The sequence below is a fragment of the Populus trichocarpa genome, chromosome 10 (assembly GCF_000002775.5).
Source record: "Populus trichocarpa isolate Nisqually-1 chromosome 10, P.trichocarpa_v4.1, whole genome shotgun sequence".
In the NCBI taxonomy this organism is placed as follows: Eukaryota; Viridiplantae; Streptophyta; class Magnoliopsida; order Malpighiales; family Salicaceae; genus Populus; species Populus trichocarpa.
The window spans coordinates 16,304,180-16,317,182 of NC_037294.2; the positions used below are offsets into that span (position 1 = coordinate 16,304,180).

At 35.3% G+C, this 13,003-nt stretch overlaps 1 protein-coding gene across 1 annotated transcript; it reads right to left on the reverse strand.

The window, feature by feature from the left end:
* Positions 1-639: 639 nt before the first annotated feature.
* LOC7485873 (pleiotropic drug resistance protein 3) lies at positions 640-9,906 on the reverse strand. The gene is made up of 24 exons (XM_024610189.2): positions 9,336-9,906; positions 8,955-9,078; positions 8,586-8,668; positions 8,016-8,100; positions 7,525-7,684; positions 7,336-7,412; positions 7,049-7,102; positions 6,849-6,939; positions 6,438-6,739; positions 6,074-6,355; positions 5,659-5,972; positions 5,135-5,295; positions 4,947-5,050; positions 4,401-4,554; positions 4,161-4,307; positions 3,937-4,010; positions 3,505-3,837; positions 3,108-3,398; positions 2,808-2,891; positions 2,554-2,687; positions 2,138-2,365; positions 1,878-2,049; positions 1,367-1,621; positions 640-1,251 (listed from the first exon to the last, which is right to left on the reverse strand). The coding sequence occupies exons 1-24, from the start codon at positions 9,725-9,727 to the stop codon at positions 985-987; spliced, it is 4,368 nt and encodes a 1,455-aa protein (XP_024465957.2). The 5' UTR covers positions 9,728-9,906; the 3' UTR covers positions 640-984.
* Positions 9,907-13,003: the final 3,097 nt, after the last annotated feature.

The following is a 13,003-nucleotide window of genomic DNA, read 5'->3' on the forward strand; positions in this document are numbered from 1 at the left end:
CTAGATTAACTCATATCTTTCAATATATCTAATTAACTTGACTACGACCACCAAGTTTTTCATCTTTCAAACATGTATAATGTTTTTTTTTTTTTTTTTTTTTTGTGGTTCCTAATCATCCCTGTAATTTAACATAAATTCAAATCTTAATTATATAAAAACCTTAATTATCAAAACTTTATAAGATAAGAATTGGTTTAGTCTAATAATAGAAATCTTATAGTATTGATATTAATTTATTAAGATATATTCTTAAAAATACTTGCTTAGATATATATTTTTTAATGCGTTAAAAAATATATTTTTATCGTCTATTGCTCTTCACAATTATTTATGGGTTTAGGATAATGTGGTTTTCTTTTGATAAACTGACATATGAAAGCTTGTAATTAATTCACTTTTTTTTTTTGCAATCATTGTTGTTCATTGACGTTTAAGAATTTTTTGAGACTGTTTCTTTATGCGAAGTATGATTATTAATATTTTTTGCTTTACAAATTACTTAATTTTTTCTTCTTTTAATTAATAAAAAAATTATAATCCCATTGGTGAGATGAATCAAACATATAAATCGTCACTTTTATGGCACAATGACATCAAAAACTAAAAAGAAAATTGCAACTTACCATACTGAGAAAATTGAACAAAACCCTTTTTAGTTTTTATAATATTGATGAAGAATGACCTTCTATGTAGCAAATAATCTCTTCATGAATGTTTGAAAATCTTCTTTTATCACTTGATGCTCTCACTCTAGCTAGCATTCACATGTCGAAGAGAGTTGTTTTTCATTCCAAGCCTGAGTGAATGCCTTCTTGGTACGTAGAGATAGACTCAACGGGAGCTTTAGGATCCCTTTTCCGATAGGTTCTGAATGAGAAATAAGTTGTCTGACAGTTTTCCGGTCACCATTTAAATGACATCACAGTTCTATCCAAAAAAATCGAGCTATCCAAATGATCAGCAGATACATCGATACAAATTCTACCTTCTCTGGAAGTTCAGTCTTCCAAAGAAATAAGCAAAAAGAGATGCGGTAATAATGGGAAAGATGATTAGCACAACACCGACAACACCCAAAAAGTTGTGGTGAAACCCAAAGTAATCACCTACAAAATCAGCAACAGTCATCGTCTCTCCAAACACTGATATTTCTTTGTTCACATCTCCATACTGCGAGGTGAGCATAGCATTTAATGTCCAAGATGAGGGGCATATATAATACAACCAAACCCACCACTTTGGGATGTACTGCAAGAAGAAAAGACCACCTTAATCAATAATTTGACTGTATATATCAGTATTCCCCTTGAAAATACTGGAAATAATCGAACGTGGCAGAGGGTTTGATATTTTGAAAGCTTACTGGTTTCGGCACGATAAACCCCGAGAAGAAATTCAGCGTTGTGTACGCAAACGCAGCTAAATTGGAGGCGACTTGAATGTTTGGTGTCAATGATACGAGCAGCATTCCTAGGTAGTTGAAAAACAGCAGCATACAAAACATGCTATAGAAAGACCAGAATATCTTATAGGCAGACAAGGAGTAGCCAATCATAGGATATGTGATGATCACATAAAGAATCCCTTCAATGAGCAAGTATGGAACCTCAACCAGCACCTACACGAAAAAGAAAAACCCCCCTAAACAAAATTATGAAAAGAAAACAAAAGGATTACAATCTAATTTCCATTTTGAACATGTAGATTCCGATATTCTAGCATTTTCTTCTAAAACTCGACTTTAAAACCCAGACTATTCCTTCAATTGGTGATGTAATAGGAACATCCAGTGACTTGTCAGGTTTGCTTCATAAGTACATAAAAGAACTAGAAACAAGAATCTGGTGACAAACTTGGCTGCAAAGAAACTAAACCTGTGCAAATGAATAGGCCCATGAAGAGTACATTCCTGCAAATCTTTCACGGTAGAAAACAGTCCGCTCTCTTGCAACAAATGCTAGGACTGGAGAACAATTGTTTATGCCGAAAAATATTATTATAGAGTACATCGAGCCAGCGATACTGAACAAGTCTTGCTGGTTGTTTCTACGAAATCGAGAATAAATTACCATGTCAATGTTCTTTTCCGAAAAGAGACCCTGCTACTAAATATCAAAAGCTTGCATTGACTTACATTTTATTTCCTTGCTGCCAGAACAGTAGGCCAAATAGGAGAGCTCCAAAGGACATAAAGACAATGCGCAAAAGATTATACGAAGGACTTCGCCAATAAGACAAGTGCTGTTTCCACAAGCATGCTTTGAGTTGCTCCCAGCCATTCTGCGGAAAACAGGTAGGAAAATGCAAGTCTTTTGAGCCAGGAGTTGGTGAGCTCAATTGCTTAACCAACTCTTTGTTCTCCCTGCAGTCAAAAGAGCAAGGGACTTTCTGTCACTCAAGTTACAAATGTACTTTCTTTTGGAATTCCAAGCACACATGTAGGTCCACATTAATTTTATACAATCTTAAGGATGGAGTTTAACTAAGAAGAGAGCATAAACCATGAAGTCCAATATTGATGATAAACCTCGTCACATTCATTGATCTTACTCATATAGGGTGGACCCTTCATAAGCTTCACCAAAATCAACACCAAGATCAGCCTCTGCAGTTTTAGAAGAAACCTCTAACATCCATGTTGCTGGATTGTATCTGTTCTTAATCTTAGGCACTCCAGGAATATTCTACTCAAGAAAGTCAGGAAAGTACAATCAAGGTTGGATAATTGAAGTTTGTCAATTACCGGAAGCATTCCATCCGAAAGAGAATGGCATAAAAAACAAAAGAATTGTAAAACAACTAACCTCAAAATACTCAATGACCTTGCTTGACCGCTGACCCAGTGGTCCAGAATATATTATGCGTCCACCAATTTTCATAAGAATCAACTGCATTGAAATAGAGAAATGTTAAGCAATAACACGCATTTATATCCAATCTGCAGATTTGCATATAAAGAAAACCTGACAGAACCAGCTTCATTATGTTATATTCTAGTTTTACATGTCAATGCTATCCTCGTACAATGGAAGATAATCTGGCATCAGGTGGTATAAAACAATTTCCAAGAAGAAAATAAAATATGCACATTATCACTATTTCACCTCATCAAATGCCTCGAAGATATCTATACTTGGCTGGTGGATGGTGCAAACAATTGTTCTTCCTGTTTCAACTATGTTCTTCACTACTCTCATGACAATCGCAGCTGCTCTTGCATCCAAACCTGAAGTCGGTTCATCCATGAATATGATGGATGGATTGGCAACAAGTTCCACAGCTACTGTCAGTCGTTTACGCTGTTCAATTGATAAACCACTAATTCCGGGAATGCCTACTAAAGAATCTTTGATTTCATCAAGCTCGATAGTTTCAAGGACTTGATTTACAAATTCCTGAAAAAGAGAACAAAAGGTTGGAGAAGAATACCTCACCGCAATTCAGTCTTCACAATCAAGTTCAGGATCAATTATAATTTTTGCTTTTAAGAGGGTATCATACATATTTAGTTTTCGTATCAATTTCAGGAGGAAGCCGCAACCAAGCAGAATATATCACAGATTCTTCTACAGTAATCTGGGGGGAATGTATGTCTGTTTGTTCGCAGTAACCTGATACTCTAGCGAATGAATGCTGAACCTTTGGGTACCCACCAATTCTAATCTCTCCTTCAATAGTGCCTCCAGTTTTCCTCCCGGAAAGAACATCCATAAGAGTTGTTTTCCCGGCTCCACTAACACCCATTAATGCTGTAAGAATACCAGGTCTGAATGCACCAGTAATGTCTGAAAGAAGCTGGAGCTTCTTCTGTGGAAAACCACGTTTTCTCATTTCCTAACACAAAGACAGTGACGTTTGTTTGAAGACATAAGTTGCTCCCCGTATTTTATGATCATGCGGAATTCAAAGAAAAACTAGATTCATCTTGATTACCAAAGGAGTATCAACATAGTACCGCACATCCTTAAATGTCATAGTAAGGGGCTCAAAAGGTAAAGCCATCCTTCCTGCAAAATTGATTGGTGGCAGTTGACACTGCTTTATAAACTGTAGGGGATATGTACATTAATAGACTACAAAGAAAAAACTTTAAGATTTTTTTTTATTATCTTTTCTACCCTGAAATCAGTGGAAGGATGAGAAAACAGTATGCTCACCCTTTTTATCTCCTGGACTAGATTTAGGACATGCACAGGTGAGGGTCTTCTTGTCGTTGTTTATGTCAAAAGAAGCACCATCATCTAGTTTTCCTTGCTGTTGATAGTATCTTTCATAAGAAATAATAGCTCGAGAGTTTCCTGGGGCTAAATGAGTACCAATGTTAAGTATGCTGTTAGAATGGATGCATCAACATGTTTTTTAAGAACCCTGCTAATAGAAATAAAAGATAAACTCACATTTCAAGAAGGTTAAAGCCAAAGCAAAGCCAACGTTGAAGAGCACTGTCAACCCAATTAAAGCTCCAACTGATATCCAGTAAAAATAACCGTGAAAGTTCAATCCACGGCTTTCCAGAGTTTGCTGTTGTATGGTTGTGTTACCTGACACGGTCTGTGGATAGAAATAAAGAATGAATGACTTCACTGCATGGATGACTGACTAAACTTTTTTTCTAGTGCAGATAATAGGAAGAACTATCACTCTCCTTCCGGGTCTCAAAAATAATGATTAACCAGGCAAGAGCTTATAATTGCTAAGAAATTATTCCCTGCTAGCACTATAAACTTCAAGTCAGTTTAAGCGAAAATTTCCATCTCTCTTCCAGATGGTACAGCAGAAGGGGTAAATTTTCCCTCCCAAACTCTAGATTTGATAAAGATAATGACTATAGAGATCATTAGGCCCAATATGAAAATCATATGATCCATTTCCGAAAAGCTTCCTTCTCGGATTACTACGTGTAAACCTAATGGATGACTTCAAGTTTTCAATTTGTCGGTTACCTTTGCCCACCTAGGAGTAAGAAACTCATTCAGACTTAAGCCTATTTCACCATACGCCAACGGAGAAATCCAAAATCCCCATCCCAACCACACAGGCATAGAGGCTGCAACAGAACAAATAGTTCAGCAAAATATTCTGAACAAATTCTAATGTCGGGATTATTAGCAGAGATGCAAGGAAATCTTACGCTTTGGGATTAAAAAGCCACCAAATAGTAAAGTAATCAATAAAGCGAGTCCTCCAGCTGTCACTGAAGCAACCATAGTTTGGAAGAGGGAGGCGACAAAGCGAAACATGGATATTGATGTTGAATGTACCAGAAAGAGTAGAAGGAACTGGCGGAAGAACCTAAGAAACAAAACCAATAATCGATATAAAATTAAGATCATGGCATCCAAAGTTCCTATTTGTTCTTCTTCGCAGAAACTCAGAAACAACAATGGCTGTCATATATCCTTGGAATCCCATGACAACATTTCCTACAATTTATCTTAGTGGTTAGCTTATATTCTCCTTTCAAAAGTATAACTTTTTCCTCATATTTGATTGTGTCTGAAATGATGCTAACAACTTATTTGCACAGCTCGAGGATGTTATCTAAGTTGGATTCTCATGCGCGACTGTGATACCCTAGCTCTTACACTATATTTATCAACGAGTCGCTTTAAATCCAATCTGCTGAAAATTTGTAACCCCTCGCCAGAGGCTTACCTTCCAAACTCTGGGCTGTAACCAACAACATAATAAGTAAGAGTTGTCCAAACAAATGCTTCCACGAGAGAAAGTGGAACTTTAAGGATAGCTGTGGGAACAACATAAGCCCAAGCAGGGTAAAAGCATAACTCTCTCTGCTTATAAAAAACTGCAAGTCGGGATACAGTCATATGCAACTCTGGGATTCCATCAGAAAATAATATAGTCAATGCAAAGAATAAAGCGCTCATGTAATAACTTGCATGGATCGCATCAACAGCCATCCTTGTGCGCAGGAAGACAGTCATTGTTATTGAAGCAGTGATCACTAGCTGTAGACAGGGAACCCAGAGATGCTTTCAGATAAGAAGGGACTGGATCAAAGAAGATTGTATATAATAAAAGGAAAAGGTGTTGCCTACAAGGAATATACCTGTGTACATTTAAAAACATAAATGAAAGAATTCCTCTTCATGAGAACAAATTCTCTCGTACTACAAACTTTGAACAGTTCCCATTTTGATAATGAGTATTTTCTGAAGCATAAAGCAGTCTTGTGGCTATTAGACTTATCAAATGGCTTCATGATCTCCTCATCTAGCATCTGACCAAGCTGGCTTTCTTTGAATTTCTTAACAAACTGTTCTACAGAAACATAACTGTGAGGTTGTTCTGTGCAGTACCAATACTGCCTTTGATCTTTTCTAGAGATAACCTGCAGAGATTTGAATTGTTAAATGATGGCTTTTTTTTGTAATAGTTATAATTAGAGACAAACCTGAAGCATAAAGACTTACCTCTTGAAGGAAGTCTGCAACTTCTTTTCTCTCAGGGCACCTAAACCCAGAGTCCTCGAAGAATCTGCAAACACTAGAACGTGGGCCATGATAAACAACCATTCCTTCTGCCATCAACATGATGTCATCAAAGAGGTCAAAGATCTCTGGTGCTGGCTGAAGAAGTGAAATCAACACAGTGGCATCGGTAATATGTGCCAAATGCTGCATACAAGACACAATCTGGAAAGTGGTCGAACTGTCTAAGCCATTTGATATTTCATCCATGAATAGGGCTTTCATTGGACCCACAACCATTTCTCCTGTAACAAAGAACCAGCAAATAGTTCATTGAAGCAAATTAAATCATTTTCGACCTAAAACACTTGACACTTGTATGCAGTCAGTTTCATACATCATAACACACAGTACCTGTACTTAGTCTTTTCTTCTGTCCACCTGAGATACCTCTTCTCATAGTATCCCCGACCATTGTGTCGGCACAAATATCAAGTCCTAGAATCTGAAAGGTGAATAGCATGGAAAATATTACTATAGAAAACATACTTCAATAAGAAGCAAGGAGGATATAAGAACTTCAGCCTTGTAAGTGGAAACATGTAGTAAACAACCTCCAAAACGTAGTCTGTTTGAAGGGTAATTTTCGCTCCTTCTTCTGATATTCCCTGTCAAAAAGAGGAAAACATTCACTGTCACAACCATAACTTTTATCATAGAAGCATGAAGGAAAAACACATTGAAATTAGAGCTATAGTCAGCCTTGAGTATGATCATCAAACATGGCCATTCATGTTGAACTCTCTCAAAATGTCTACTCTGAGAAACAAACTTCTGCTACGTCTAGGTGAACCTTGTGTATATGGCTAATAAAATCTTAGACATTCTTCGTGGCTGTTACCTTCATGTATGTATCCAAATCAGTATCTTGGAGAATCCCTGCCTGCTTCTCCTTTCTACTGATTTCCATCAAGATCTCTTCCGTGCAAGTACAATTTAGTTAATATTTACAATGAAATAGAATAATAGAATTAACTTGAGAGTGATTTAGATATCAGAATCAGCACTGGTGTTGCCAAAGAATTGTTACCAGCTTGGCTTCCTGTGCCCTGACAGCGTGCTGAAAAATCAACCGTCTCCCTCACTGTCATCTCTGGTATATGCAAATCATATTGGCTTACATAAGCTGCGGTTTTCTGAGGAACAAACTCTTCCAATCTGTGACCATTGTAAGATATTTCCCCTGCAACCTATATAAGAACATAAAAAACAGTAACCTGGATGGATAGTCTAGGAAAGTTTTAGTTAGCAGTCAAATCAGCAATGTGATAAATATAATTCAGTACGAATCAATAGAATCATCTTGAATTTAGTGCATATACCCGTTGAAAATAAATTTTGGTAAACAAAACTCAGCTGAATTACATCTTTGTAAACGCTGAATTTCTTTACAGAATGAAAGTACTATTCCAATTTTCAGTGATTTCTAAAAACCTCTTAGGATACTGAAGCTTTGTTCTTTTCATCCCATGAAGGAATTTTTTTTAATGTTATTTGCGTAATTAAGAAGCATTAAGAAACCTTGAGAGAATTGCTAGGTTTCCCAGAGAGAGCCTTCAACAGAGTGGTTTTGCCACAACCTGGAGGGCCAAGCAGTAAAGTCATCCTGCAAGAAGATAAACTGAGTGAACTTGAAATATATCAGCAGATTCTGTATTCCTATTTCTTGTTCAACATGAAAATGAAGTAGATTGACATAAACACACAGATATATTCCTCTGAATACTAGAAGTTGCATGCTAGAGAATGTGTAGGAATCCGATCAATAATCTTCTGAAAAGCTGAAGGTACAAGATGTCAAGATGTGCCACCTCGTAAGTAACCAGCAAGTTGATTTGGTTCCGTACAAATATGAATTCATTCCCAAATAAACTCATGACCCTGATTTAAGAGAGAAATCTTTGTAAGTCTGCTAGCTATCACTATCTTGTGTTTTTCTCTGATTCAGAGGGAAAAGGGCCGGAATCAAAGCAGAGGTTTGTTTAGTCACCACTTTGTTGGTTTGGTTTGTCAACATGAACGAGACAAGATGTACAAGCGTACGTGTTAAATGATTTAGTTAAAAAAAACTTCATCATATTTGAAGGCTACCTTCCTGGCTTAATGATGCCGCTGACATCTTTTATGATGCTTATCTTTGTTCTTTGTTTCGAACGTGACAGATTGGCAAACCCCTGTTCAGAAACAGATAATTCAAGGATTAAGCAGTTTGTAAATGTAAGAGAAACCAATTGAAAATGTTTCATTTCTACCATTTTCCAGACTCCAATAGCATAGATTCACATTGTTTGAATGACGTACATGTTTAACATTCATGGAGTCATATTCGCTGTCTATTGTCAGCTCAAGAGACAATCAGAGCAAGATAAATTTTTCAACTTTTAGAGTTTAAAAAAATCTAATTTGTTGTTACAGATAGAAACTGATATCAACTTATTCTCATCATACACAGGAACTCACAGAGAGAATGCTCTTAGCAGTGCTCCACAGAGTGGGAAGAGGTTTGCCACGAACTACCTCGCAGTCTGCTTCAACACAAACATTTCTGTATTTCACTTCTACGGTGGGCAATTGTATACCAGCGCTGAAAAGCAAAGCAGAACCAAATCAACAAACCATTTCGTGAATGCCTTAACCAACAAACATGCAATCATACCACAGATATGTAACCACGCATTAAACATGCAGGCGTTAACGATATGCCGTGCGCATACAAGAAGGAATGGCACAAGTAGTAAGTACGTTTTACACGGTTTACTTAATGCAGCAATGTTTCCAATTGTTTTTCAGACTATCTGCATATTTTTGGATAAGCTAGCATGTAAAGATATGGTTAATTACATGTCAATTCTTTTCCTAAGCTTCTGCAACAATCGGAGATTATCATTTTCAACGTGCTTGATCAGCTTTTCATTGAACACATGCCCTTCTTGAGCTCGAAGTTTGGCAACATTAACAACTTTTCCCCCCATTGCATCTCCTTTTCCATTTGTGCCATCTTTCTCCTCCGATAAAGCAGTAGAAATCCGTTCAAAAGAAGGTAATCTCTCAATAGTAGCCAAGCATTGTGATGCGTCTTCTTCATTTTCATTTCTACGATGGTTGGCATTCCCAATTGAAAGGCTATGAAAACTAGGCTCGTGACTTCTGAATGAGGTTCTTATGCTTCCTCCAAGCTCTGCTGAGTCAATCTTCTTTGACTCTGTCTCATCAGAGTATGCCACCTGAGCCATTATTGGTTAAATTTGAATTTGAATGCTTCAGCTTGTTGAGTTATACATAAATAATCAAGATACTCAACACGTATGCGTGAGTGTATGGTTACAAGTAATGCAAGACAACACACACTCACGCTGCAGCAAGCAAATAGCCGCCATGCTATTTATAAACACAGAATATGTGATTAAGCGGAACGTCTTATGCTGCAGGCCTGGTAGCACAAACACAGGTCGACAGTCGAGTATTCTGCCGGAAGTGCCTTTAATTAATTAATTACAAAGCTGTGAGTGTAGGACGAATTGAAAACATATCACATTGTTAGATCACAAATGCAAAACGGCGGATTCAATTTGTTTAATATGTTAGTAATTGATATATATATGAACCAATGTTTTTGCCATTTCAGAGATAGATTCGAATGTTGTCTTTCTTCAAGAAAGCAAATCTATGGGATGTGAACATTTGCCATCATCGTCTTGTAAAGTAAGCTTTAGAATTGAAATCATTTTAAAAAGGAATTAAAAAAATAATTACAATTCTTTTTATTAGTTTAACGTGAGTGTCCGGGCCAGCTTGCGCGCACCTCGACTAATCCTACGGGCCCTGAAGTTAACGATCATGTAAGTCTCCAGTGGTCATCATATGAGCAACCACAAAGCTCAAACCTGAAACCACAGAAAAAATAAATCTCTTAATCTTAAATTTTTACCACTGTATTATCACCACAATTCTTGCATCGTGGATTCTATACTTTGCATTTCTGTTGGGACGAACAACGATAACTGCAAGCATCGAAACGGAGACTGGTGGATCATTGTCGAAAACACCCCTCTCTTGTCAGCACGATAATTAATATATACAAAATTACCAATAAGAATACTCCAGGTACGTACTGATAGTTCTATTAATAAATTGTTTACTGAAACAATGCTTTGTGATAATGATCTATCAGCATCAATATTTAGCCGAATAAAAAAATATAATAATAGTAATTTAACCATTTATGTGCTTTACTAAACGGAAACTCTTAAGTAACGAAAGGAAGATTTTCTGATCACTCGGGAAAACTTATGTTGGGAATATGCAGATTAATGAGTAAAAATTGAAGTACGGTAAACAATTCTTCGTGAAATTCTACCAAAAGCATCATCTAACACTAACAGGGTGTTTTGAAATATGATAATAGTTATTTTTCACTTAGAAATATATTAAAATAATATTTTTTATTATTTAAAAATTATTTTTGACATCAATACATCAAAATAATATAAAAACATAAAAAAATATTAATTTAAAGTAAAGAAAAAAATTTAATTTTTTTCAAAAACATTTTTAAAACGCAAAAATAAACATGCAATTATTGTTTGTTGAAAACATGCAATTATTGTTTTTTCAATTAACTCTGTTTGTTTTTGCGTTTCAAAAATACATCTGAAAAAATTTGAAACTTTTTTTATTTTTTTCTTCGCTTCAAATTAATATGTTTTAGGTGTTTTTAGATCATTTTGATGCGCTAATATCAAAAATAATTTTAAAAAAATAAAAAAAATATTATTTTGATATATTTATGAGTGAAAAGCACTTTAAAAAACAAACAGGCGCTATACAACAAATATTATTGTTTTTTTCCATCTCATTATTTTCTATTTTGCTCGAACTTAAATATATATTTTTTTTTTTTAGTAAAATGCGTGGTTACTTACAATCAACCTATTAAAAAGTAAATATATATGAATATAATTGAACAATCATGTGAGAAGGTAGGTTAGTATTATGTGTGTTTCGGTTGCCTAATCTTGATTATGTTTAATTTGTATTTCTCTTCGTGGAGCAAATTCATTAATGAGATTGGCATAAGATCATCAAATCGCAAACCTGGCAAAGGATACAAGAATAGGAAGAAAAAAAAATGAAGATATTAATTTATATTCTAGAAGCCAACAACAACATTGCCGGCGACAAATTGTTATATTCAGTGGGATCATCCTCCTCCTTTAATGTTGTGTGCTCTTGCTGGCGATGCTGCTGGTGTTAGCTTCTTTAGAAGCTAGTGTTTGTATTATCATTTTTTATTAATCTTTAACGGGGAGAAAAAAAAAAAAAACCCCTCAACAGTATCTAAAGTACACGACTGAAAAAAATAATATTGTACCCCTGCATATAAAAGAAATGGCATAGGATAGTTAATTAATATTAATGAGACAACAACAGATGCATGATCTACGCAAAAATCGACCTTCGATGAGAAAAAAAATACAAGATACAGAATCTACCTTCTCTGAAAGTTCAGTCTTCCAATAGAAGAAGCAAAAAGAGAAGCAGTGACAATGGGAAAGATGATTAGGACAACACCAACAACACTCAAAAAGCTATGATGGTACCCAAAGTAATCCTGGATAAAAGCAGCAACAGCTTTTGGCTTTTAAAAAAGTTTGAAGAACTATCATGGTTTCTTTTTTCTGTAGTTTTTTTAATGGGATTTGATTGTTGATGGATTAAAAAAATATTTTAGGGTTTACATGATGGTTAATATATTAATTTGATATATGGATGATTTAGGAGGTGTAATTGATGTTTAGAATGTTAATTCTAACTTAAAACAACTTGATTGTGGACTGGAATTTTAGGTTTTAGGGATTTATAGAATTTTCTGAAACTAGTAGATCGAGATTCTAGAATCCTGGTTGACCGGTTGGCTTAAAGTTGCTGGTGGCTGGTTGGTCTGGAGCGGCCGACCAGTTGGCTTCTGGTGGCAGTCAACCAATTGGTTATTTTGGTTGACCGAGAAGTGGGGTTCGATCAATTCTTTTAAATTTGGTTAGCTTGGGACATGTTCAGGATTGATCGATCATGTGGATCTATTTCGGTTTTGTATTTACATTTTGGTTTCAAATCTTAGAGTTGTAATCTTTTATGTTATCTATCTTGTGTTGTTTTTTAGTGTTTTTTCGTATCTGTTATAGGTTCTGCTGACGTTCCTACTAGTGATCCTTAGTAATCTCTAGTTCTACATCTATTTGTTTTTTGCTCTATTTTTCAAGTTAATGAGATAATTTTTAATATGCATGTAATATAAATAATTTATACATGTTTATTAGATGATGAGTACAACTGATTATTTCTTGAATAATTATATATGTTGTTGTTTTATTTTTTAAGTACTCATCTATTCTTGAAATCACATTCGCATTATGTTAAATTAAATTATATGCAATATGATATTCATTTGCTTTGATAATTATACAAATATCTATTATATCTTGATATCGGAATACTTGTCAGAAACTTCA